This window comes from Vulpes vulpes, chromosome 10 (genome assembly GCF_048418805.1).
Source record: "Vulpes vulpes isolate BD-2025 chromosome 10, VulVul3, whole genome shotgun sequence".
Taxonomy (NCBI): Eukaryota; Metazoa; Chordata; class Mammalia; order Carnivora; family Canidae; genus Vulpes; species Vulpes vulpes.
The window spans coordinates 9,373,852-9,400,676 of NC_132789.1; the positions used below are offsets into that span (position 1 = coordinate 9,373,852).

Here is a 26,825-nt window from a genome sequence, read left to right on the forward strand (position 1 = left end):
ATTGAAGCAAAGGTGGAGAGGTATACACGTAAGGACATGCTGAGAAAAATCCCATTAATCTATGGTCCCTGAAGAGTAGCTTTTCCCAGGAACTCTTTCAAGAAGCCATGTTCATTTAGAGAAAAGAATTTCTAAAGCTGAAGCCTTGCATAGCACTTGGCATAAAGGAAGTCTAATTTTATCATTTGTCAATTTTTATTTTACCTAATCTTATGATAGAACATAAGATTCTGATGATTAGAACATCATCTAATCTTATGATAGAACAATGAAACCAAAACTTATTTCCACTGAACTGATCTCAAGGTGAAAGGAAGACCTTCAGGTCTACTTAAAAAAAGAAGAAAGAGGGATCCCTGGGTGGCGCAGCGGTTTGGCGCCTGCCTTTGGCTCAGAGCGCGATCCTGGAGACCCGGGATCGAATCCCACATCAGGCTCCCAGTGCATGGAGCCTGCTTCTCCCTCTGCCTATCTCTCTCTGCCTCTCTCTCTCTGTGACTATCATAAAAAATTAAAAAAAAAAAAAAAGAAGAAAGAAAGAAAAAATCTTAAACGTAACAGAGCTGAATCTACTACTTTATAAAATGATTTAAATGAACACATTTTGTAGGAAAAGGTCCCATGGGTGGTGGCAAATCAGAGCAGTTATGAATTGCTATCCAAACAGAATTAAAGATTAGGATTAAGGGATGATATTTAAAGTAAAAATGCTTCTTTTAGGCTCCAAGCCATATTTCATGGATCTAGATAGAATAGATGAACACTCAATTTTGGTAACACAGATAAATTTTTTTTAATATTCTGGGATACTTTAAAAAATTAAGATAAAATGGGGGGATCCCTGGGTGGCGCAGCGGCTTGGCGCCTGCCTTTGGCCCAGGGCACGATCCTGGAGACCTGGGATCGAATCCTACGTCGGGCTCCCGGTGCATGGAGCCTGCTTCTCCCTCTGCCTGTGTCTCTGCCCCCTCCCCCTGTGACTATCATAAATAAATAAAAATTAAAAAAAAAAGAAAAAAATTAAGATAAAATGGGACACCAGGGTGGCTCAGCGGTTTGGCACATGCCTTCGGCTCAGGGCATGATCCTGGAGACCCAGAATCGAGTCCCACATCGGGCTCCCTGCATGGAGCCTGCTTCTCCCTCTGCCTATGTCTCTGCCTCTCTCTCTCTCTCTCTTTCTGTGTGTCTCTCATGAATAAATAAATAAATAAAAAGTCTTTAAAAAAATTAATATATAAAAAATAAAATTTAAGATAAAATTCATATGAAATCTGCCCTGTTTAACTGTACAATTCAGGTTTCAGTATATTCAGAAGGTTGTACAATCCTTACCACTAATTCTAGAACATCCCTATCACTCTGAAAAGAAATCTTGTACTCATTACAGTCACTCCTCATTCTTCTCTTCCTCCAGCCCCTGGCAACCTGCTTCCGGTTACAGAGGATTGGAATACTCAGGACATTCCACAGATATCTTAACATTCAACCTATGTCATCATATTCACATAAGTGTGTGTGTATATACGTGTATGTATATATAGATATACATACACACACAAAAAAACCCCCATAAAAACAATGCACACTTACATCTTCAGATTTCAGTACTTCAGCCCTTTCCACATACACCAGCTGGCAAACATCATCTTCTATTGAGTTGAACTGGCGGCCATTGCACGCCATATAAAAACTATCTGCATCAGCCTAGGTATATCAATGGAGAAAAGGAAAAAATTAAGAGAGATATCTTGAAAACGTGCTTTTTATTCAAGATGCATAGCTTCAATAGTCTCTTCCATCAGCATTTAAAACGTATACTTAAAGGAGAGAAAGCAACTGCCAAAAGTACCATCTAAGAAAGCAGGTTCATAGATGAGTTGAACTCTGCAGGTCAATATCCCGCAACTCTACAATATTTCCTGATATTACAGTCTCTCTTAAACCAGCAGAAGCTGCTGAAGTGCAATAAGCTGACAGGCAGTAAGACTTTAATATTCAATCAGTAAGGGTCATCATTTCCCTTGATATCAGTATTTCTTTTCCTGGAATCAGCACTTTCTCAACAGCTGAAAGCAAACACTTATTTTTGTGAAATTTAGAACTCAATCATAACTGACCATTGTTAGGATTTTTTTTTAAAAAATGTCAGCGTCAATGTTAAAATAAAGGACTAGCGGTTCTGGTATGAAGAAAAGCCAGCTCCTTTTCTTCAATAAACCAAGTAATAATAATACATCAAAGATAAGGACGTTTTTAAACAACCTAGTGTATAATATTGAAAGCAAAACCCTTGGCTAAGATCAAGAGGTCCAAGATGAACCAGCCTTTAAAATACTAATGTCTTGTTCCTTGGAGTAGAAAATAGAATCAGGGGACAACAGGAGGTAAAGCTGTAGGTAAAGCTGTAAAGGTACCGTGCATTTGTGAATATGAATACAAGTAAATCAAACCTTCTAGTATAGCCTTAGTAGAAAGTAACAAAGTGATGACTACAGTTTTTAAATTCACAACTTTGGAGAGGCAGCTGGGAGGCCAAGGTTTGTCTAGATTTCACTCCCACATGGACATTAACCCAAACACAGCAAGTTGTGTGCTTTGGCCCTATCAACATAGACAAGCTGCATGGGGAGAGGAAGGGTGCTCTGCAAAAGGAAACGCCACATTGTCAGCCTCCAGGAAGAGTTTCAAGTCTGTACCAGGCACAAATAGTCTGGCCTGTCTACCATCACAGGATTCTGAACCTGACAGCAAAAGCTTGTAAGCCTCCCAGGGGCTTTTAATTTCACTCCAATGATGTAATTCAAGTGTAGATTTTTGATTATTTGTGCTTTCTTAATATAACCAAATGAGCTAAGCAGCTGAGGAAAAATGATCAGTTCTGAATGGTTTTGTTTTGGAGGGTGGGGGTAGGAGCTTCCTTATCAGGAAACAACCTATATTGGGTATAATGCATTTTAACTTCAAAATGTTAAAACCAGTTCTTGGACAATAAATCTCTTCAATACTAAAAGGTGACTAAATTGACTTCCCTCGTTCTTCAAGAGAAATGTCTTTTTCTTGAAATACTTTGGATGAGAAAGCAGCACAGAGAGCAACCGGATTTGTGAACTGAGGGACGTGACCACTCAGAAGTAAGGTCCACAGGTCAGCTCTGCAGAGCCTCAAGTACCACGGGGAGCTGGCTGCACCTGTGCCAGGTGCCTTCCTCAGAAAGGCAGACCCCTCCTCAGACCTTCAACTCTGTCAACGAGCATGCTTCCTCTGGGTAAGGGACAGAGTCTATGATCCTGAGCAGGTGACAAAAATCTACTCAACACCAGATAAATGGTTCTTTTCTTGGGGGAGTTGTTTATCTATGACAAAGAAATATATTTTTTGATACACATGGATCTTTTTCTTTAAAAACTTGGTATTGGAAATGTAGATTCTTTGCTTGTTTGAATATTTACTGAGCACCCAGCATCTGCCAGGCACTGTGCTACACGCTTGGACCAGAGGAGAGAACAAAATACACATGGTTCTTACTTCAACCCACCACTGAAATGCACAAAACAAAAGCCTGAAGCTAACTGCAAAAAAACACAGAAGAAATAGCTCTTTTATTTAAAATGCTTGCATTGTATAGAGCCCAACATTTTAAGAAACCCAGCTTTTGTTTTTGTTTCTCCCATGTTTTTTGTTCTAATTGTTCTCTTCACAGGATAAACTCAGAAAAAGAAAAATCCATTATGATCAAGGTTCCTTTACTGTCACAGTGATCAACTATAGCATTGAGAACATGATTTTACTTTTCAAAATAGGGCTCTCCTGGGCTGTCCTAAGCATGCAAGTCAAAGTGTGCCTGCACACTCTACTGAGAGGTTCTCTCTCCATTTTTGTCCCTGAGAACTACAGAACTGAACCCCCTCCTGCCTTTCTGTGTGCTGATGAAATAGAAATTTCTTACCTGAAGACTAAGTTGCCTAAGGGTCACAGTACAACTGTGTAAGTATATCACATCAGAGCACCTACAACATAAAGCTGAGGCCAACAGAAATTCAAGAGCTTATAGGAGATACAGAGAAGGATTACTCTTAATAAAAATTCTCTGGTGAAAAAAAGAAAGGAATAAGAATACAGTTAGCTGCCCCTGCTATGGAGTCAGGCTGCCTGGGTTTAAAATTTAACTCAGACACTTACTAGCTCTGTGGCTTTGGGTTAAGTAACTTATCCATGCTTGTTTCCTCAATTATAAAAGTCAAAGTAACAACACCTACTTCATGGCATTGTTGAGAGGACTTAAGGAGCCAATGCATGAAAAGTATTTATTAGGCCTGGCATCTAATAAGTGCCCAATAGTTGGTACCAGTTTGAGGCTATTTTTTCATTAGGGCCGGGTATTAATTTAACAACTTCAAGTCTTATACGAGGAGGGTGTTTTTAGACCTTTGAAAATCCCTGACAGGATAAGCCTCACACCCTAAGATCCAGAAATAAATAAGATAACTCATGGTTCCCAGGTCAAGGGTTCTATCCCCATGGGGAAGAGCCAGCACTCGGTTTTGTGGTCTCAGAACTAACATTCATCAACTTGTGCAACCTGCACTTGTACTGCACAAGTACAAAAAAATCCATTAACAGTTACAGAAAATTTCCACAGCATTACATGCACACTACGAAGGGAGTTTGTGGGTTTATCAGACTTCCAACTATTTAAAGTCTCATACACCCTTAAACATTTTTCTCCAATCTGTCACAATGACTTTTCCTGTGCTACTTGCTGACTGTCCTTAACTGTTAAGTAGAAGATATAACTAAAATATTGTCATTACCCAATTTCTTGCCAAGTGACTATCTCCCCTTCCCCACATTTTCATCCACTCCTACTGGAAGAAGAGTATGACCTAGGATTAAAAGTGAGGGCTCAAATCCCAGCTCAGTCAGGAGGGGCAAATCATTAACTTCTCTCTGCAGTCAGTTGCCTCTTTGTAAAACAAGGATAACAGTACTTACCTACTTCAAAGGGTTGTAGTGAGGACTGCATGAGATAATGCACATTTAGCACTTGGCAGAGAGAGTAGTCTAGCATAAGCACTCAGTAAGATTGCATATTATCATCATTATCCTTGTTATTACACGTGCTACCAGATTTAAAAGATACCACTTGCCCACCATTTGCAAAGCTCCTCAGTGACCTTGGAAGGTCTCTTGACAGTCAGTGAACACAGCTGTTTAACTGCTTTTCCATTCTCATGGTCAACTTGTGAAGTCTGCGTGCAGGAGAGTTCAAACATATTTTGAATGTCTCACCTCACTGGTGGGGTATTTTGCAAAGGTTAAAGATAACTGTGTATGCTCTTATACATCGAACGCTACACTAAGGGTGTAGGCCCATGGTATAGGCACGAACATAATGCAGCTCTCACTTTTCTTAATTTCCTTCCCGTGGCCAACAAGTGGCAGCTATTGGCATCAACTCTGGATTTCTGCAAGGAGGAAGGAGATGACAAGTGGGCCTCGTGTGATGGGCTCCCTTTCACCCATAAACCTTGGTAACTGGTCAGAGGCAACCGCACATGATCCAAAGGCAAACCCACCCTTTGTTAATCTGCAAGCTAAAACTGTTGATCTGAGCTAAATTCAGGAAGGCTGTGAGAAAGAAGTAATTTTTGACAAAGTTACATTTCAAAACCTAATGAATGAACAAATTTAACAGGCCATAAAAGAAAACAACAAAACAAATCAAAACCTACAGATAGAATGACTCTTTAATAACCTGAGTAATAGCTAAAGCTTATCTCACTCCTATATTTGTACAGAAATATGTGTACTACTAAGAATGAATACATAAAACCAAGAGACTACCTTCCTAACAGCTTTGGAACTGAGGCGCATGGAAAATGTTGCTTAATGTGACAAGTGAAATGAAGCGAATGTCAAAACCTTCTTCTATCAAAAAGCATCTGTAATAATGTGCAAGTACTTTTCAAAACTGAAAATATCACCATCCCTTCACTGTTTGTCTCTCTGTTGCAGTGATTTCCAATTAGAACTCTTAAAGCATATTTAATACTTCAAGGAATATCCCCAAATCCCTCATCACCAAAATTAAAAATACAAAACAGATCTTATTTTCTAAATTGTGTCAAAAAATATCTTTTAAAAAGAGAATGAGAGAAGCAGGGGCACAGTTGTTATAAGGGCAGATAATAATATGGTGTCAATTTCAAGAAGTTTGGGAACTACCACTCTACTGGAATAGTTACCACTGGATAACCAACACAACCCCAGATTTCATACCCAATTCGCTTTATAAAAACATATGGGTATGAATTAGCATTGTGTGTCTGTTAATGAATTTAGAAAGATTTCTAGAATTACAACCACACCCCCCAGAAGATAGGTATATCAAGATCTTAAGTGCAAAATTTTGTAAATCACACATAGCTAGTATTACACAGTTTCAAAAATACAGTTTCTGTGGCAAAGAGATTTTTAATATCTTAACTTTTACCTGTGCACTAAACTTTATCAGCACCATATATTGATTTGGAGTAGAGTCTCTGATGATTTTCATTTGTTCAATTACTTCATTAAATGGGGCGACAAACTTCATAAGGTCATGACTGGTCATTGTAGCAGGGACTGTGAGAATACACAGCATGGCACTGCGCCTCACATCTTCTTTTAAGGAGGTCATCTTACTAATAAGACAATAATTAGACTGCCTTGAATAGATGAGGTATGGTTAGTTCAGACAACACTAATTAGACAACTTTTATGTCCAAGAAAATAGAAAAAATAAACCTTGTTATACTTCACAGATTGATTTAAACAGAGTGTTATAATACCTGAAAACACACACTACCTGGGTAAATGTAGAACACCTTCAACATGTCTGCAATGGAGCTTAAGGTACACCCATCACTGAAATTTTACTGAAATTTTTAACCTTCAGTTAAAGGCTTATTACAGTTACAAATTTGCAGTTTGTGTTTTATTCTCATTAGTTTTTCAGTAATAATTTCTCATTAGGTAATCAGAAGTACAACTCTATGTCTTTATGTTTTTCCTTTTTTTTTTTTTTTTTCCCTTTCTTTCAGTTTTAAAATCACTATTCTGGAAGTTAAAGAAAACTGCCCCAATGAAGGGGGAGAGGCAGCCAGAGTTTGGCTCAATCTACAAGCTAACAGCTCTATCTATGGACTTCTCTCAAAGGGTCTAGAAGAGTAGAGTTCTAAATAGAAGAAAGAGAATTCAGAACTATGAAGATGTGACTCTGAAGACTACAGAAAGTCTTGTTGGGTTGGAATAGCTGGAATAGAGGAAAGAGAAAACCTCCCACAATGCAATTTGCTTTTTGAAATGCTGCCAACTCATTTCAACAGGTATGATCCAAAATGGCAACCTGAGTATTCACTGTTTCCCAGGGGGACCTAGCAAACACGTCAGGAGGATAGGCTTTAAAGAGATTAGTTACTAGTTATCTAAGGGGTTGATGACCCAGCTTATAGATTATCCAGCCAAATGTTTCCTTTCTTTTGGCTTCTTCTAAGTTTTGTTTGGACCACAAAAAAAAAAAGGGCAAAAAAGAGATGATGAAATTATAGTCCACTGACTGACTTGACAACTTTTTTTTTTTTTTGACAACTTTTTTAAGTAAAGATTTAGTGGGGGATATGAGACTGCAATGATATTAGGAACCATTTATAATTTCTTTTCCTTTTTATCTTTCTACCTTTAATTTTCCAATCATCTTGCATGCCTACCTTCTCACAGATTATTTTCTTAGGTATTTTCTCAAGTGTATCCCCATGTTTCTTTTCTAAGAAGCTTTGACCCAATCTATAAGATTAACCAAATATAAAACATCTAAGAATTCTCTAACACAATATATGAAAAAGTACTATCCTTTGGATGAAGCTTAAAATATTCACTGCTCTTCAGGGCAAGAAATTTTTCAATGCCCTAAGACAAAACAACAACAACAACAAAAAAAAACCCAGACCAATTCAAAAGGAAAAGGGTTTTTCTTACTTTGTCTTGTATAGATGCATAATACCATGAACTATTTCAACTGACGGGTTTCCACTAAAGAACGAAATCTGGTCTGGAAGCTGTTTGGATGGAGAATCGGGAGCAGCATTTATGCAGTCTATACTTTGATCTTTACTTCTCTGTGCAGTGGGAGATGCTTCAGAAGACTTCCTTTCTTCCATTGTGGCTTTCAGCTCATCTTTCACAAATCAAAAATCAGCAGATTATAAACGGATAGGAAATATGTGGAAGGATTCTAATTAAGTTAAAATTTTGATTCAGAAAAAAAAAACTTCAACAGAAAAATTGTAATTTATTGCATTAAGAACTGTATTTACAGAACAGCCACATTTTCAGGGGCATCTAAACTTGAAAGCACTCTGCCCCATAAAAATTTTATTAATACCCACAGAAACTTAAAGATGGCTCTTACATTTGGCAGTACCATAATAAAAGCAGATGTCTTCCATCATGTGTTCCTACATGGGATGTCCCATTCAGGGGTATTAATTTGAAAAACCAAAACTACCAGTTCTGATCACCTCCATGCTGGAGATATGGTACACAACCAGTCTCCACTCTGGGCTGGAGTGAGCTGTCAAAGAGTGTGTGTGTGGGAAGACACAACATGCTTATCTGGATTCATTTGTGATCTGCCACTAACCTAGATGGTAAGTAGCTCTCCTCATTGAATAAAGTTGTCAACCCACCTAGTTAATATTAATTTAGGTGAAATATTTGGAGATGCCGAAATGTGGTTGACAACCTCATGTGAGGCACACAGGTGGTAAAAGATAAAAGTATGTTAGAGGTCCAAATCGTGGGCTCATGCGATAACATGTATAAAACAGGAAACCAGGGGCTTATGTTACATGAGTCTAGGGTTTTAAAAAGCATACCTGGGTTGGACTTCATGGTCTCAATGATCATATCTGTCATTTCTCGACGACCAAGATGCTGATGTATGATTGCTGCTTTCTCTCCTGGTGACTTCCCTTCTAAAGAGGCTACAGCTGAAGCTAGTGTCTTCTTTTTGATTTCCTCATCAGACATTTCCCCGGCTAAGGAACATATGAATGATTAATAGCAATATTAAAACAAGCTTTTCTCCACTTTCAATGTATTCATCGATAAGCTTCCCTTTTCTCTCTGCTGTCCTCCCTAAGATAGTAAGATGCCTTTGCAGTATCCATCTCACTAACCTCTGGGGTTCCTCAGAGCCCAGCAGTCAGTAAACACGCAGTGCAATAAATTCAGAAATGCAGGGTTGTTCTAGCGAAATCATGCACTTTACTTTTATTTATTTTTTTTAAAGGAGAAAGAAGAAAAAGAAAGAATTAAACCAAGAAATACTCTTTTTTTTTTTTTAGATTTTATTTATTTATTCATGACAGAGAGAGAGAGAGAGAGAGAGAGAGAGAGAGAGGGGCAGAGACACAGGCAGAGGGAGAAGCAGGCTCCATGCAGGGAGCCCAATGTGGGACTTGATCCTGCGTCTCCAGGATCACACCCTGGGCCGAAGGCAGCGCTAAGCCGCTGGGCCACCCAGGCTGCCTGAAATCATGCACTTTAAAGTAAATCAACGAGAATAAGAGCTTTATTTTTTAAAAATATTTTAATTTATTTATTCATGAGAGACACACAGAGAGAGGGAGAGAGGCAGAGACACAGGCAGAAGGAGAAGCAGACTCCATGCAGGGAGCCCAATGCGGGACTCGATATGGGCACTCCAGGACCAGGCCCTGGGCCAAAGGCAGGAGCTAAACTGCTGAGCCACCCAGGGACCCCGAGAATAAGAGCTTTAGAGGAGATTCGACAGTGATTATGCCCAGATGAACCTACATTTTATGTAATCTCTGGTAAAGTGAAACTGTGTTGAGCCCCAAATGAAGGTATCAAGTCCATTAATAAGAATTTCAAGGGACACCTGGGTGGCTCAGCAGTTGAGTGCCTGCCTTCGGCCCAGGGTTCAACTCCAGGATCCTGGAGTCCCAGATCAAGTCCCGCATCGGGCTCCCTGCATGGAGCCTGCTTCTCCCTCTGCCTGTGTTTCTGCCTCTCTCTCTCTCTGTGTGTCTCTCATGAATAAATAAAATCTTCGAAAAATTTTTTTTCAAAAACCCTTATAGCAATAGTCTTCTTAAACACCTTGGGTTAGCTTCATGCCATGAATCATACCATGAAAATCTGTGATCACGGTCTTAAATCAATGAAACACACAGAAATCGAAAAGGAGCTTGGAAAATGGAAAAGGACCTGAATGAAATACTCTTAATATAAGTTCTAGCAGAGCAGGAACCAGGCCTGTTTTGCCCACCACTGGATCCCCAGCACTTACACCACAATCCCTAGCATACCCTGGAAGGTTTTTAAAGCTTTGTTGAATCAATGAATCAAAAACCGACTCATGTATATAAAGTGTATATATGCTTAATGTCAAAGTTGACTTTCACAACTTAGAGATCACCTGCAACCTTTGAAAGGTGCTTGTAACTCATTAAATCATATCCCACTTTTAATCTGCAGCTCCAAAATTCACACACTCAGGGTAGTTTCCAAGGACACCATCCCTGCCTGCCCCGGGCCCCCCTTCCCAAACCAAAGATCCTTCTGTGATAGCTTTCCAAACTCCTCCTTTCTCTCACAACTCTTTTTACAGACGTAATTCCACATTTATTCTATATTTAATTCATCTGTCTACCTCATTGAGCTGCTGGTGCTATTAAACAGGAATATGTCTGATTCTGCAAACAACTAAAGTCCCAGCAGATAGTAAGCATTCAGTAATTATTTCTTGGATAAATGTTATTGTTAGGGAATTACTTAAGGTCCAAGGAACACAGTCATAAATGCACTCCTCACCAAGGAGGAGTGGCTGGTAAACGAACAGCTCCGACTTTTTAAGTCCACCTCTGAGTTAGAATCCCAGCCTCACCACTTACAACCATGGGCAAGTCATTTAATCACTGGGCTTCAATTTCCCCAATCTGTATAAGGGTTGCTAAGTGTTAGCAACCTAACACAGTTACTGTGAAGATAAAGAAGATAATGCCCACAAAGTGTTTTAGTACCCAGTAGGGACATAGGATGTCTATACAAATTTTTTAGCTACAGTTACTACCATAGCTGCAGGGCGCCTAAAGAGATTGTCTTCCAAAGAGGAACGATTTAATTAACACGAAGCGTCAGTATCCCTGGGATCCAGTCGCTGCCTCCACAAAGCCTGGAGGAAAGCAAGTTACACAACTTGACTCTAACCCAGGGTGGAGAGCGCGACGCGCCAGGTATAAACAGTGCCAGTGGGAAGGAACCAGGAGGGAGGGACGGGGAAGGGCTTCCCAGAGATGATACCCGAGAGGCCCCTGTAGGATGGATGGAGCCAGAGGGATCTCAACCACCTCTCAGCTTCCTCCTGACACAAAGGCCCTCACCGCCGCCTACCCCCGGGCCCGTACTTTGGGAGGACGAGCCTCCCGGGCCGAGGCGCTGGGCCAAAGGGAAGGCTGCGAGGCCGAGGGACTCACCCGCGGCGCTGAAGCCGAAGCCGGCGGGGACCGGCGAGTGTTCCGCAAGCTCCAGTCGGATGACAACCAGTGACACACTCATAGGGCAGGCGCTGGCCGGCGCGGGCCCCGGCGGGCTCAGGCGAGGCTGGCAGGACAGCTGAGAGGCCGAGCGGCCCAGGGTCGGCAGCGCTGCCACCGCCTCAGCGCCGCCGCCGCTGCCTCCGCCGCTGCCTCCGTAGCAGCAGCTCCGCGAGCAACCCTCCGAGCCACAACCACCTTCACTTCCGCCTCCCGGCCGCCGTCGCCGACCCGCGGGGTTACGCCTGCGCGGAGCAGCGCGCGCTCCGATTGGATAGGGCGGCGGCCACGTGACCGGCGTGTCTCCGCGGAGGGGAGTCTGCGCACCCCGGACGGGACCTCTGGCAGGTCGGGGGAAGAGGAGCTTGACTAAGGTTGCGGGCACTGGGTACCCCCTGAAGCCAGTCGGTGGGTTTGCGCCCAGGCCCGAGTTTACCTGCCCGAGAGGCCTTGCCCTTAGGCTGTCTCCCGACAGCGAAGGGTCCCCGCGTCCTCTAACTGTACGAGAAACTGTGCCATGTGGCGAGCTCTTGCCTTTGTTGTGTTTGGCCTCTCGCTCTAGCGTTAGCCACACCTTAGGTAGGGCTGCTAAGGCTCAGAGAGGTGGATCCGCTTCTCTGAAGGCCCTTGAGGATTACAGACTCGACTGCAGTGTTTGTGACTGGAGGTAGGGCGGCTGGCGGGCTAAGCTCACGGTGTTGGAGCCAGGTCTGGGCCCTCCTCCCTTCCCCATAACTTCACAAATGTTTCCCGAGAGCCTAAGCATTGTTGAGACTGTGGAGATATTTTCGTGAATGAGATAAACACACACTTCCTGTTCTTACTGTGTCAACCTTGATCAGTTATGTGACCTTGAGCTAGGTTTTGGCATAAGAATGGGATAACATACAGCCATGAACGTGAAATAAATGGAGCCACATATATCACTTTTTCTAAATTCAGCTTTCTTTCCAGAACCTCAGGTTGTCTTTAGCATATAGATATTGAGAGCCACAATCCGTGTCCCACACGTGGCAGGATGCTACTCCAAGCATATGCTATAAGGATATCTAAGGTGTGTCACAGCACATCCTGGACACGTGTAGCTCTATGGACTATATGTGCATGTAACATGCTGTGTGTATATAAAGCTTGTGACTGCATCCTATGAAATGTTGCAGTACACACTCTTTATATCAGGGTTTCTCAATCTTTGCGTTATCCCATAGTTTTTTGGGGTGGTATCTCCTACGCTTCGTAGGATGTTTAATGGCATCCCTGTCCTGACCCACTAGATACCAGTAGGACCCCCCAAGTGGTGACAACCAAAAATGTACCCAGACATTGCCAAATATCCCTTTGGGACCAAAATTACACTGTTGAGAATTGCTGTGAAAATGCATATGCCATATTCACTTAGTATATATGTATAACATGAGACCTCGTGAACTTTTTTTTTTTCGTGAACTTTTTATAGTGCATTACAGTAGTAACATTTTCTTCTTTATTTTTATTTTTTTATAGATTTTATTTATTTATTCATGAGAGACACAGAGAGAGAGAGAGAGAGAGAGAGGCAGAGACGCAGGCAGAGAGAGAAGCAGGCTCCCTATGGGGAGCCCGATGCAGGACTTCATCCCAGGACCCTGGGATCATGACCTGAGCCAAAGGCAGACGCGGTTCTGCCAAGCCACCTAGACGTCCCTTTTTTTGTATTGTTTTTAAAGGAGTGGGGAGCAGAAGGAGAGGAAGAGAGAGAATCTTAAGCAGGCTCTATGCCTAGCAACAGAGCCTGACAGGGGACTCCCATCTCATAACCCTGAGAGCATGACCTGAACTGAAATCAAGAGTTAGATACTAAACTAGCTGAGCCACTCAGGTGCCCCAGGAATAGATAGCATTTAATAGTGTGTCAGGTACTAACTTGAGAACTGTATATACTTTATTTCATGCAATAATAACAACAACTTTACGAGACTGGTGTATAATTATTCCCATTTACAGAGGAGGAACCTGAGTCTCAGAGAAACATGCTCAGGATCTCACACTTAGTATGTGGCAGAGCTAGAATTCAAATCCAGGCAATCTGATTCCAGAGCCAACATGCAACTTCTTTACTAAACCATTTTTTTTAAAGATTTTATTCATTTATTCATGAGAGACACAAACACAAAGGCAGAGACACAGGCAGAGGGAGAAGCAAGCCCCATGCAGGGAGCCTGATGCAGATCAGGCCCTGGGCTGAAGGCAGCGCTAAACCACTGAGCCACCCGGGCTGCCCACTAAACTATTTCTTAATATGTGACAGCACATACTATGTGCGCTTATTTATAAAAGCATAAATTAGGTAGCAAGTCTATATTGTCATACTAATCTCATTATTCTGAAAGCCAGAAGACAAATATTCTCTATGATACAGAAGGAAGATGCCAGTTCCAGAGAACTAGAATTGTTAGCTAGTGATGGGCAAGTTGAGCTTGTTACAGTTCTTTGTGGCTATCAACAACTAAACCTATCCCCTGCCTTCCCCAAGATAGGCCTTGCCTTAAGGAGTTTACAATTTTAGGAGCAGATAGGTGTGAAAACAGTTACTGTGTAATGGAGCAAATGCTCTAGTGAAGGTATAGAGAAGAAGCAATAGGAGTTTAAGAAAAAAAAAAAAAAAAAAAAGTAGTACCAGAGCCTATCTGGACAAAGAAAAAAGCCTCAGGGTGCCTGGCTGGCTCAGTAAGTAGAACATGAGGCTCTTGAGTTCAAGCCTCACATTTGGTATGGAGCCTACTTAAAAATTATATTAAAAAAAAAAAAAGCCTCTCCAGAGGAGATAAAGCTGAGGCTGTGATGTAAAAATAAGTGGAAGTGTACTGGCAGATGAAGCAGGGAAAGGTGTTAGAGTCAATGGACAGGTACCCAAGCCTTGGAGGTATGAGAAATCAGTGTTTGGCCAGTCTGAAGAAAGTGCTGGGAAGTGGCTAGAATAGAACCATCATCTCTAGTTGGAAGGAATAAGCAAGCTGGTCATGGGAGCATTGCCCACTCATCCATTAGTAACCTCAGTGAAGACGCAAGTCAGCCCTTCAGGCCCCAGAGACGCTTTTCATCCCTGTGAAGCCCTGACACAAAGTTTTTGACGCTTTTAGAAGCCTATAAATAAACTCCTTCTACCATAAACATTGCCCTCGGCATGGGAACAGTAGTAAAAAAAAAAAAATGCAAATCAACTTTAAAGTTTTTGATTTTGAAATTCACCCCCCCCCAATTCTGCAAATTTCCAATTACATGAAAAACACATTGTATCATCTTGAAGATTTACTTCTTGAGGACCCTTTCTTTGGAGTCTTTTGTGGCTTATTGAATCTTGATGGTGGCATTGAAGTGACTCCCATAAATTTACAGGCTGTCTTACCAAACTATTTTGTTCAAACCTGATTTTTAGTAAGCGTTTAAATTATAGAAGTCACACAGAAACTGTAAAGATTTTCATGAGAACTGACTGCAAATAGAATTTGCTTTATTTTGTTTTTACCCAGCTCTTTGTTTCAGACATACAGAAAAATTTAAAGAATAGTACAATAATGATCTTTCGTACACTCTTCATCGTATGCCCTTCACCTGTATCAACTAAAAACATTTTGCCACATTTGGTTTATTTCTATACCCATATATAGGTGTATGTCTATATACATATGTCTGTGTTGTGTGTGTATGTTTTTTTTTTCCTGAGCTTTTTGAAAGTATGTTTAGAAAAAAGGCAAATGGAGAACAGTTAGGAGCCTGTTGCAGTGATGTGTAGGAGGGCTGGTGGTGTGATGGAGGCACCGTAAGGTGTGATGGAGGTCAATACTGGGCATCCTGGGAGTCTATGGGAAAGATTCCTCATCTGTAATTTCTGGTAGAGGTTTCATGAAGGAGGTGATAGGTAAACTTCAACCAAAGGACAATTTGGAATTAGCCAGGTAACAGGTGGAAGGGAGCAGCCCAGGGCAAGGAAACAGCACAGGCAAAAGCATGGTAGCCGAAGGAGAATATCATGTGTTTGAGGAAGCTGCATGTAGATTTGCATGTCCACATCATCCAGATTAAGGTGGAAAAAGAGGGAGAGTTGCTGCCGAAAGTCAGGGGCAGATCTTAGAGGGCCCCTTAAAGCAGGTTAAGGAACTGAGAGTTTATCTTGAGGGCAGTGGGGAGCCACTGAAAGTTTTAAATGATTTTAGGACGTGGCCAAATTTGCAGTTTTGAAAGAGCACTCTTACTCTGGTTGAAGAGTGGAGAAAGAATGAGGTTTGAGAAGAGGCAAGGGGATCTGTTAGGAAGCTGTAGCAATGATATGTGGGCAAGATCATCTGTGGGCAGTAAGTGGAGCAGGGTAGATGGCAATTTTTAGGGGAAAGATCACAGCACAGAGCACATGGAATTGAGGTGGCCAGGTGGTGGACTATGAGAAGTCAGGGGTGAATCCCAGTTTTCTAGTTTGAGCAGCTAGCTGAATGGTGGAGCCCTTTACTGGGCTAAGGAGCTTCAAGAACAGAGTAGTCCAGGAGGGTTCGAATCCCATTGTGGTTTGAAGGGTTTGCAGATCAGTGGAGATGTCCAGCTGGCATGCCTGAGCTCCAGGATGGAGGTCTGGATTGCAGGCGGTGAAGGCAAGCTGGGCCCTGTGTCTTCTTCTCATGCAGTCTTGGCCTCAAAATGTACATAAGGCAGCTTTTCCAGTCCTCACGTCTCCAGTGGGCCTGGAGGGCAGCCTTCTTGGAACACATCCAGGGCAGGCATCAGCGAGCCAGGCGATGGGCACATTCTGGAGGCGGCACCTACAAAGCGGTGATTTTTGACATGGGTGGAGTTCTCATTCCGTCTCCAGGGAGAGTGGCTGCAGGTGAGTGTTTCATTCTGTTTCACTCTCAGAGACTAGGGCCGGGGTCGGGGGAATAAAACGTGTAAGGAGAGACAAAGAAACATTTGGGCAGTGGCGTATCCCAGTGGGTTGACACCCTGGTTCTTGAATCAAATTCCAAGCACCACTTTGTGACTGAGTACCTTGGGCAAATTATTCAACTTCTCTGAGTCTTTGTTTTCTTACCATTAAATTAATGCTTATAATAGTACCTACCTCCTACCTCTTTGGGATTTGGGGAGAGTTCAGTGAAATAATTACAGGAAGCACTTGCATAGCACAGTGAGTGAGTCATCGTAAATTCGCAATAAATAATGAGTTGCCATTGTTACTGTAGTTACTGGTATTAGTAGAATTTAACTACCTTTCTCTGAGAACCATGCTGCTTCCCTGAGAAACATGCTTTAGGTCCTACTAGGTCAAACCTGTCGTCTCCGATCCTTTATCAGCCCCTCCTGGTTTACTTTTATCCTTACTCATTTCCACTGACTTGAGTTGGATTAATTTTGGCTTCAAGGGTTAGAAACCCTAACAGAACAGTCAATGAAACAAGATCAAAGTTTCTTTTGCACACAAAAGCTCAGGGATGTGGTAGAGGGCTAGTATGTTGCTCTGTGATATTGGGCACTTAGGTTGTTTCTGTTGTATTGCTCTGCTCTGAGTACTCTTCATTTCCAGTCTCACCTGGTCTGTCTGGCTGCTTCACATTTACCATCACGTTGGTCTGTCTTGGCTGCTTCACCTTTACCATCACGTTCTCATTCCAGCCAGCAGGAAAGGGAAAAAGGCTGAAGAGCTGACCTCCTATGGTGGCTGGTTGGGCATTTCTCCCATTGCTAAACCAACCCAAGTACAGGTTTTATCTGCTCCTGAGTAAACAATTACTATTGACCTTAAACATGAAATGGTTTATTTACCAGCAAAAAAGAGTTTGTTTGGGGATAGCAAGAGAATTGCAGTTTGGGGCAGGCAAGCTATGGCCAGTACCAGAGGCTAGTCCAATAAAGGAGAGGAATATTATTTTATCGAGAAAGAGGAGGAAATTGGGAGGGCTTGTTTGGAACAAAAGTCCACTGGGAAAACGGCAAGAGTTCAGGGCAATGAATTTTTTTTTTTTTTTTTTTTTTAGATTTTATTTATTTGTTCATGAGAGACAGAGAGAGAAGCAGAGACACAAGCAGACTCCATGCAGAGAGCCTGACATGGGACTCAATCTCAGGTCTTCAGGATCAGGCCCTGGGCCGCTGGCGGCGCTAAACCGCTGAGCCACCTGGGCTGCCCATGATGATGATTTCTAATTAGCTGAGTTGCTGGGGGAGTGAGTTCAGCCTACATCTGCTGAGGCCAGTTTGTGATGATCCTTTCCCAGAGGAGTCTTCTGCTGGGGGTAATTGACAAGAGTTGGAAGGGCGTGAGAGCTCCCCCTTCTGGCCCCCGGGCTTCACTTCAGCGAGGTTTCCCTTCTTACATGAGCGGGCTGAGCAAAGCTGACTTGGTGAGCAGATATTTAGTCCCAGTTCCATCTGGGCCCTCAGCCTCTCTGCTCATATTCCTCTGGCATTTTACCACAGGGCTGTTCTGACCGCCTATCAATCATCCTGCTCCCCCTGCCTCAAACCTTCATACTTGGCAGACAGCTGAATCTCCTCTTTTTAGAGAAATCAAAGATCACTGGACAGGAGTTTCTCAACTTTCTCCAGAATATTTTAAGAACCTATTTGCTTCACTCCACTCCCTCTGCCTTGGCCTAGGATGTGGTCCCTATATTCTCTCACCTGCATCACCCTATGAGCCTCCTAACTCTTGTCTGTCTCATGGCACTCTGGGTTTTTTGCACTACCTTCCTACACAGCCCCCAGAATTACCTCTCTGAAATACAGATCTTATCCCTTCACTCCCTTGCTTCAAATCCTTAAGTGCCCGTACTTTCTCCCTTAGATTAAGTCCAGAAGCTTTTGCTTGGTATCTCAGACCTCTTGGCAAATTAGCCCTCAGGACCTTGTGTCGCCATACTGTGTGTGGACTACTTGATGTTCTTTAAACTTGCCAAACACATTTACCCTCTTATGTCTTTGCCAGTTCTCTCCCCTCTGCTGGCAGCTACCCTTCCCTGCTCCCTCTACCTGTTCAAATCCTACTGGTACTTTTTTTTTTTTCCTTACCGGTACTTTTGATGGTAAGTTAAGCAGTGTATTACTCAGCAGAGTGCCTGGAGTCTTTTGTGCACTCAATAAATCTTGTGGTGGTTGTTCATATTAATTTTAAGACCTCTCTTCTGTGAAGACTTCTTTGACCTCCTTCCTGGGTAGAATGTCCTTGGCTAGCATGTTCCCAGATCAGTGTAACTTTTACCAAGGTGAGTTTTAGTTATTAGCAAACTTTTTCTATAAAGGGCTAAGTAGGCTTTGTAAGCTGTACAATCTCTGTCACAACTGTTCAGTTCTATTGTGGCAACAAAACAGTGACACGCGGTTGTAAATTAATAGGTATGGCTGTGTTCTAATAAAGCTTGACTTACAAAAACTGACAGGAGACAGATTTGGTTTCCAGGTCATATTTTGTGTATCCTTGGTCTAGTTTATACATCTGTGCGGTATTCCATTATATGGATGTACCATAGTTGATTTAACAAGCCATTTATTAACATATATTTAAGTTTCTAGTTTTTTAAACATTTTTACTTTTTTTAAAAATTTATTTGAGAGACAGTGAGAGAGACAGCATGAGCAGGGAGAGGGGCAGAAGAAGAAGCAGACTCCCAGCTAAGGAGGGAGCCCCACGTAGGGCTTGATCCCAGGACCCTGGGACCATGACCTGAGCCCAAGGCAGAGGGTTAGCCAGCTGACTGAGTCACCTAGGCGCCCCTTCTGGTTCTTTTTATTATAAGCAATTCTGCACACCCTTGTATATCTTTGCCGACTTTCAGTAGATCTATCTGTGGGAGAAGTTCCTAGAAAGTGGAATTACTACATCAGATGTACATTTAAAATTTTGCTCTCCATAGAGGTTGTACTTGTTTCTACTCCCATCAGCAGTATATGAAAGTGCCAGTTTCCTTATGTGCTTGCCAATTCTGAGACCATAAAAAAATGTTACACACTTTAGTTCTCAAATTAAACAAGTATGATTATTTGGATTCAGCTTTAAAAGTCTTTGCTATTCTTGGGATGCCTGGGTCGCTCAGCCAGTTAAGTGTCCAACTCTTGGTTTCTGCTCAGGTCATGATCTTGCAGTGGTGGGATTGAGCCCCTCATCAGGTTCTTGTGCTCAGCTCTGAGTCTGCTTCAGATTCTTTCTCCCTCCCCTTTGCCCCTCCCCGCTCGCCTGCGTGTGTGTTCTCTCTCTCTTAAAAAAAAAAAAAGTCTTGCTATTCTCAGAAGATATATCTCAGATTAGAAACATTGATTATTTCAGAAGAACGAAACTGCTTGTCATTTTACTTTCTTTTTTTATACTTTCTATAGTCAGATATTTTCAAGGCCCTACTTTATCAAAATAAAAAAATGTGTAAAGCATATTATGTCTTAGAAATAATTGTGATTGCTATATATAATTTTTGCCCCACAGCAGCTATATTTTAGAAAGAAAAACCAATCTTCTACAAGACAAAGCAGCCCCTGTCTAAAGGTTCCCAGTGTACACAAATGCTGATCCATTCACTGCCTGGGGTTCTTGTGGATAGAAATTTTCTTCTTTAGCCGACAAAGACAGTGTCCCCCAAGTGAATGTTTCAGCATACCACCAGCGCCACTGCCATAGAGGATTACTACAGTTTACAAAAGGATGGGCTTGTTTTGGAGTGGTGTCAGAATCTGGCTTGTTATGCATGTATTTCCTTACTACATGCCAGGACTGTATGAGTGAGCCAGCTAATGAGAGTGTACACAAGCCAACTAATGAGGGACCAGGGAAGAAAATGCATAATGCAGCGTCCAGAGTCACGTCAAGCAGGTGGTAAGGACCTGACGCTTAGCAGCAATGTCCCCTCAGTATTACTGTCTAAGGCTGAGATTTTACATTTCCTGAATTTCTCCAAATTCCAAGCAGAATCCACCTGGCACCACAGCAGTGCCGCAGGGATTGGTATGGTAATTCTCTTGAGCTTCCCAAAGCCCAGCCATCTGTCAACATACTTCACTTATTGCATATTTTACTTCCTATAGAATGGGAGCTACAAAACCATATCCTTCCTGGAACTATACAGAAGGCCTGGATCTCAGGTGGCGAAAATGGACCCTGGATCAAATTTATGAGGGGAGTGATGACAACAGAGGATTTCTTGCAAGAATTTGGGAGACTTTGCTCTGAAATTGTGAGTGATAAGCACACTTAAATTTACATATTCTTTTTGCTATAGTGTGGATGCCGTGCTCACCCATTAAGTTGATTAAACTGCAAATAAAGAAGTAGGGCAGCCCCGGTGGCGCAGAGGTTTAGTGCCGCCTGCAGCCCAGGGTGTGATCCTGGAGACGGGGGATTGAGTCCCACATCGGGGTCCTTGCATGGAGCCTGCTTCTCCCTCTGCCTGTGTCTCTGTCTCTCTCTCTGTGTGCGTGTGTCTCTCTTGTGAATAAATAAATAAAATCTTTAAAAAAAAACAAAAAAAAAAGAAGTAAAAACTTGATAATCCATCATAAGTTTTATTTTGTTTATTTTTGGGTTGGTTGGTTTTTTTTCAAGTTTTTATTGAAATTTTAGTTAATATCCAGTGTAATATTAGTTCCAGGAATAGAATTCAGTGATTCATCACTTGCATAGAATGCCCAGTGCTCATCACAGGTGTTCCTCCTAATGCCCATCACCCATATACATTATAAGTTTTTAATGTACTTCTTCCATCCCCAGGTACTCAATTTTCACTACATATATAAATAAGTAAAAGTATTCTTTACTAAGTTTCTCCATCAGCTGTTGTTCATCTGTAACAAGAGCTGTCTGCATAATAGCTTTCATCAGAAAGTTTATTGTAAAGCAATAATAATACTGAACCCTTTCTCTGTGCTATGCACTGTTCTAAGTTCTTTATTTACATTAACTCCAGTGTAGACTTCATAATAACTTTATTAAATTAGGATTTAAAATACAGTAAATAAAGTTCTGTGGCTCAATGGTACTAAAGGTTACACGAAAATGAATTTACTTAATGCCACCCAACCACACATTTAAAGCGGTTAAAATAGTAAATGTTATGTATATTTTACCAGAAATTCAAATATATGTGTAAAACTTTGTGCTAAATGAAAGAAAGAACCCGGTCAAAAAATGTATGATTCCATTTATATGAAGTGTCCAGAATAGAGAAGTCTATAGGAACAGAAAATAATTACTGATTTTCTGGTACTGAGAGTATTGGGGAGTTGGGGAGTGGAATGGGAAATGACTGCTAGTATATATGGGGTTTCTTTTCAGGGTGATAAAAATGGTGGTAGTCACACGACTCTGTGAACATATTAAAAACTCTGAATTGAAAAAAAAAAAAACTCTGAATTGTGGGGATCCCTGGGTGGTTCAGCGGTTTAGTGCCTGCGTTTGGCCCAGGGCATGATCCTGGAGTCCCAGGATCAAGTCCTACATTGGGCTCCGGGCATGGAGCCTGCTTCAGCCCCCTGCCTGTGTCTCTGCCTTTCTCTGTGTGTCTCTCATGAATAAATAAGTAAAATCTTAAAAAAAAATCTCTGAATTGTACAGTTTAACAGTGAATCGTGTGGTACAATTGTGTGAATTATGTGAATTGTATTTCAGTGAAGCTGTTCTATAGCGTGTGTGTGTTTGTGTGTGTGTGTGTGTGTGTGTGTGTGTAAAACAGCAGACTTGCCTTTGCAGATTTTTTTTTTAAGATTTTATTTATTTATTCATGAGAGACAGAGAGAGAGGCAGAGACATAGGCAGAGGGAGAAGTAGGTTCCCTGCATTGGGAACTCGATGTGGTTGTGGAACTCGATCCCAGGACTCCAGGATCACAACCTGAGCCAAAGGCAGACCCTTAACCACTGAGCCACCCATGTGCCTGCCGTTGCAGATTTTGAAACTTGAGAAGAGTTTTTAAAACCTATATAAGGTTGAATTTAAAAACGAAAAATGGGTCAGAAATGGAAGTTTGTAGTGGTGATGCTGAGGCAAGACAAGTCTTTACACGTCTTCTGGATCATTCAGAATTAACTTAGATCTGCTTCATAGACTTTTGGAGTTGATACTTTTTAAGATTGCCAATCCACGAGTAAAATGAAGAATTCACTTAACTGGAATATTGGTATAAATAGCTCCATCCACTCACCACTGGCACTGGAAGTCAGTGTTTACAGCCTTGTCCATGAAGTTCTGTACAAGGGCTAGAGGAGAACTGTAGGTAGTAAGAGTTTTCTCTGTTGGTAAGCTGTTCCTCCTACTCTTACTTTTTGTTGGTTCTCCTCCTCTCCCTGCTTTTCAGTCGAAGACATCCGTCCCGGTGGGCTCCTTTTTGTCTCTGCTGACCAGCGAGCAAGTGGCAAAGCAGTTCCCAGTGATGACTGACGCCATAACTCAAATTCGAGCAAAGGGCCTTCGGACTGCAGTCTTGAGCAATAATTTTTATCTTCCCAACGGGAAAAGCTTTTTGCCCCTGGACCGGAAGCAGTTTGATGTGGTAAGCTCAACATGATCCAAACAATCAAAACAGAGTCTCTGTCCTTGCTTCAGGATGCATGATTAAAAGCTGTCTTTTAGCAGGTGTCTAGTGAATGGTTTTCTTCTTCTGACTAACTTGATTAAATTCAGTGTAGACATAACAAGGTGAAAAGAGGTCTTTAAAAAAAAAAGAAAGAAAGAAAAGAGGTCTTTTAAAATGTCACTGAGCTCTCAGCAAAGTCCAGCATTGATGGGGTTTGATAACTGGTTGAAACCTCAGCTGTAGAGCCTCTTTGACACATTCTGAATTTTAACGCAAACTTCTGCTGGCTCTCACATCTTAAAGGGACTGTCTACATTTTCTCTTCAAAAACTAACCCTGTTGGGGTGCCTCGCTGGCTCAGTTCCAACAAGTTGGAAGTTGTGTGAATCTTGATCCCAGGGTCATGAGTTTGAGCCCTATGTTGGGTGTAGAGATTATTTAAATAAATACATATTTTAAGAAATGGGGGGCGCCTGGGTGGCTCAGTCAGCTAAGCATCCGACTCTTGATTTTGGCTCAGGTAACAATCTGAGTCATGATCTCAGCGTTGTGAGATGAAGCTTCTGCTTAACATGTCTCTCTCTCCCTCTCTCCTTGCTCCTCCCCCCTCAAAAAGAAAGAAAGAAAAAACCAATGATGTTACCCTCTATTTCTGTGGCATTAATCCTGACACTAGTGCTGTCTAATAAAACTTACTGCACTGATGGAAATGTCCAGTATGCTTACTACTAGTCACATATGGCTGTTAAGCACTTGAAATTGTGATAAGGTATTACTGAAGAACTGAATTTTATTTCGTTTTTATTAGCTTAAATGTAAATAATCGCATATGGCTGGTGGTTACTGTATTGGATGGCCCAGGACTAGACTATCAAACACTGAGAACATGCTGAGTAAAGAGATGATCTGTGCCATGAGGTTACTCCTATAAAGATTCCCCATTTCTGCAAGAGAAAATAGATTATCTTGGGATAGATATGAATTATTTACAGATGGGGACGCCTGGGTGGCTCAGCGGTTGTGATCCCAATTCTAGGATTGGGTCCTGCATTGGGTTCCCTGCAGGTGCTTGCTTCTCCCTCTGCCTGTGTCTCTGCTTCTCTCTGTGTGTCTCTCATGAATAAACAAATAAAATAAAATCTTCTAAAAAAAAGAATTATTTACAGATGATCTGCTTAAACTTTAGTTAGAAAATATATTCTTATTGAGCACTTAGTGTGTGCGGGGCACTGGTGAGGCATGAAAGGATGCTGTCAAATGTGACAGACACAGTCTTTGCCCTAGGGGAGGACATACTGGCTACATTTCAAGTGCTCAGTCACCACATGTGGCTACTGGCTACTATATTGGGCAGCATAGATACAGCATTTCCATCACTGCAGAAGGTTCTATTGAATAGTGCTGTTTTATTTTATTTTATTTTTTTTTTGAATAGTGCTGTTTTAGAACACAAAATCTAGTAGAATCAACAGGCAGAAATTCAAAGCACAAATGCTGGAAATTCACCTCCCAACATAGTGTTGTTTTTACCTTCCACATCCTTCTTCCTTCTTTTAGAAAGCCCGTCAGAGATAGAGTCCTCTTCCCTCTGAATGCTTGGCCTGGCTGTCCACCTGCTTTGATTGTTGGATTCCCCACATTACACATACAGCCCTCTTCCAAGCCCCTTCCCCTGCAAGTGCTTGGGGACCTCAGCCAAAATACTGTCTCTGTGCCTTGCAAACCAGGTGACCACAGGCAGTATCTTTGCTGCCTTGAACATCAGTTTCCTCATCTATAATCTAGGAATAGCAATTTCTTTGTTGGAGGGTAGCTCTGTGCATCTCACAGCAAAGCTCCCTGCATGGTCCTGGTACATGGCAAGTATTCTACATATTTCAGTTATTTTTCAGAGATTCCTTCTATCTAAGTACAGCTAATCTTCATCTGGACAATGGAGTTGGTCAGGCTCACATTGAGCCCTCCAAATGAAGCTACAACTTAAAAGACCTTATGAGCTTCTTTTAAAAATGGACTTGTTTAAAAAAAATAAATAACGGACTTGTTTATTTATACTTCACAGGCTTTCTGGCATGTGCTTTCCAGCAGCTTTTCTGGTTGTTTTTCATATTTTAGGTCTCCAGAAGACCCGGAGTTTTAAAAACATTTCCTCAAGAGCAAGGATTTAGGTTTTTGTTCTCTAAAGCTCTAAGGCTATATACATATGTACACACACACACACACACACACACACACGTTTTGATGGCTTAAAGATAGTATAAGCAATCCTGTAATCTCTGTCAACATTAGAGACTGAACTCTACAACTAATATTATAGGAATCTGTCTCAGCTTAAAAATTTTTTTCAGGCACCCAGGTGGCTCATTTGGTTAAGCATCTGTCTTTGGCTCAGGTCATGATCCCAGCCTCCTGAGATCAAGTCCCGCATGGGGCTTCCTACTCAGTAGAGAGTCTTTTCCTTTGCCCCTCCCCCCACTCACGGTCTCTTTCTCTCTCTTAAATAAATAAATAAAATCTTTTAAAAATATTTTTTTCATCTAATTTTTTTAATTAAAAAATTTTTTACATTGGTTTTTATTGTAAAAACCCACATAACATAAAATTTACCATCATAACCATTTTTAAGTGTTCAGTTCAGTAGCATTAAGTATATTCACCTTGTTGTGAAATAAATCTCCAGAACTTTTTCAACTTGCAAAATGGAATAGAAAGAGAAGGCCAGGGATCTTATCAAACTTAAGTCTGAAGGATTTTTTTCAGTTCCTCAACTCGGTGACTCTCAAAGTAGTGGCTCCCAAGAGATGTCTGTTCTGGAGAATGTGGCCCTCTCCCCTGTCAGCCAGTACAGCTGTGTTGCTGCCCTGCGGCACAGACACTGGGCTGCGTCTGAAACACCCAGCTTCTTTACTACCCAGTACTGACATTTTCTTTATAGGGAGTGTGTTTTTTTGTTTGTTTTTTTTAAGATTTTGTGTATTTATTCATGAGAGACAGAGACGCAGAGACACAGGCAGAGGGATAAGCAGGCTCTCTGTAGGGAGCCCAGTACAGGACTCGATCCCAAGACCCCAGGATCACGACCTGAGCCAAAGGCAGATGCTCAACTACTGAGCCACCCAGGTGTGCCAGGAGCTTGTCTTTTTTTAGCTTATTCAAGTGTTTAAGAGACAGGGAAGACTAAGCAGAGAGGTCCAAAATATTCAGGACATGTATTTACCTGAAAGGGCAGTTCTCACTGAACTCTAAATAATGCAGTGTAGAGTAGAGGGAGGGAGGGGCCCTCAGGTTTATCCTTGGTCTTGGAGAATGTGAGTCCTCCCAGGGGTGAGCAGAGACTGAATTCTATTCTCAGGGTAGACCAGAGGGTATCAAGTATAGACCCAATTTATAGGAGATTAAGCCCTGGGGACAGTGTGAGGACCTGCAAAGGGTTGATGGATCAGAGGTAGCTTGGTAGGGGGACAGCTTTTGCTGGGTTCTCATGAACCCTTGACAGCCACCCCCACCCCCATTACCCCCTGCTAGTTCCAGATCACATACCTGGTTGAAGCAAGGCTGTCAAGACACAAGGAACTCTTTGAGTAAAAGGAACAGTATCTTTGGCACAAACAGTATCTTTGGTGTCCATCTGTCCTTCTGTGGGATTTACCTAAGTTGCGGATGGCTGTTTTGTGTTTAACTTCTGAAATATAGACATTAAGGT

At 41.8% G+C, this 26,825-nt stretch overlaps 2 protein-coding genes across 6 annotated transcripts in view; one reads left to right on the forward strand and one right to left on the reverse strand.

The window, feature by feature from the left end:
* The window catches only part of BRAP (BRCA1 associated protein), a 28,784-nt gene extending 16,915 nt beyond the window's left edge, over positions 1-11,869 (reverse strand). Inside the window, exons 1-5 of one of the 2 annotated variants that reach the window (XM_026018805.2) lie at positions 11,544-11,869; positions 8,919-9,080; positions 8,020-8,218; positions 6,497-6,686; positions 1,594-1,707 (exon numbers count right to left, since the gene is read on the reverse strand). In XM_026018805.2, coding sequence (XP_025874590.1) covers positions 1,594-1,707; positions 6,497-6,686; positions 8,020-8,218; positions 8,919-9,080; positions 11,544-11,625 — 747 coding nt within the window. In that variant the 5' untranslated portion in view covers positions 11,626-11,869. The remainder of the gene's footprint in view (positions 1-1,593; positions 1,708-6,496; positions 6,687-8,019; positions 8,219-8,918; positions 9,081-11,543) is intronic. The other variant, XM_026018804.2, reaches the window with a different exon arrangement.
* A 2-nt stretch (positions 11,870-11,871) lies between these two features.
* Positions 11,872-26,825, forward strand: part of ACAD10 (acyl-CoA dehydrogenase family member 10) — a 41,868-nt gene continuing 26,914 nt past the window's right edge. Inside the window, exons 1-4 of one of the 4 annotated variants that reach the window (XM_072725144.1) lie at positions 11,872-11,977; positions 16,259-16,458; positions 20,640-20,788; positions 22,904-23,098. In XM_072725144.1, coding sequence (XP_072581245.1) covers positions 16,272-16,458; positions 20,640-20,788; positions 22,904-23,098 — 531 coding nt within the window. In that variant the 5' untranslated portion in view covers positions 11,872-11,977; positions 16,259-16,271. Of the gene's footprint in view, positions 12,271-16,258; positions 16,459-20,639; positions 20,789-22,903; positions 23,099-26,825 lie in introns of all 4 variants that reach the window. The other 3 variants (XM_072725145.1, XM_026018898.2, XM_072725143.1) reach the window with 3 other exon arrangements.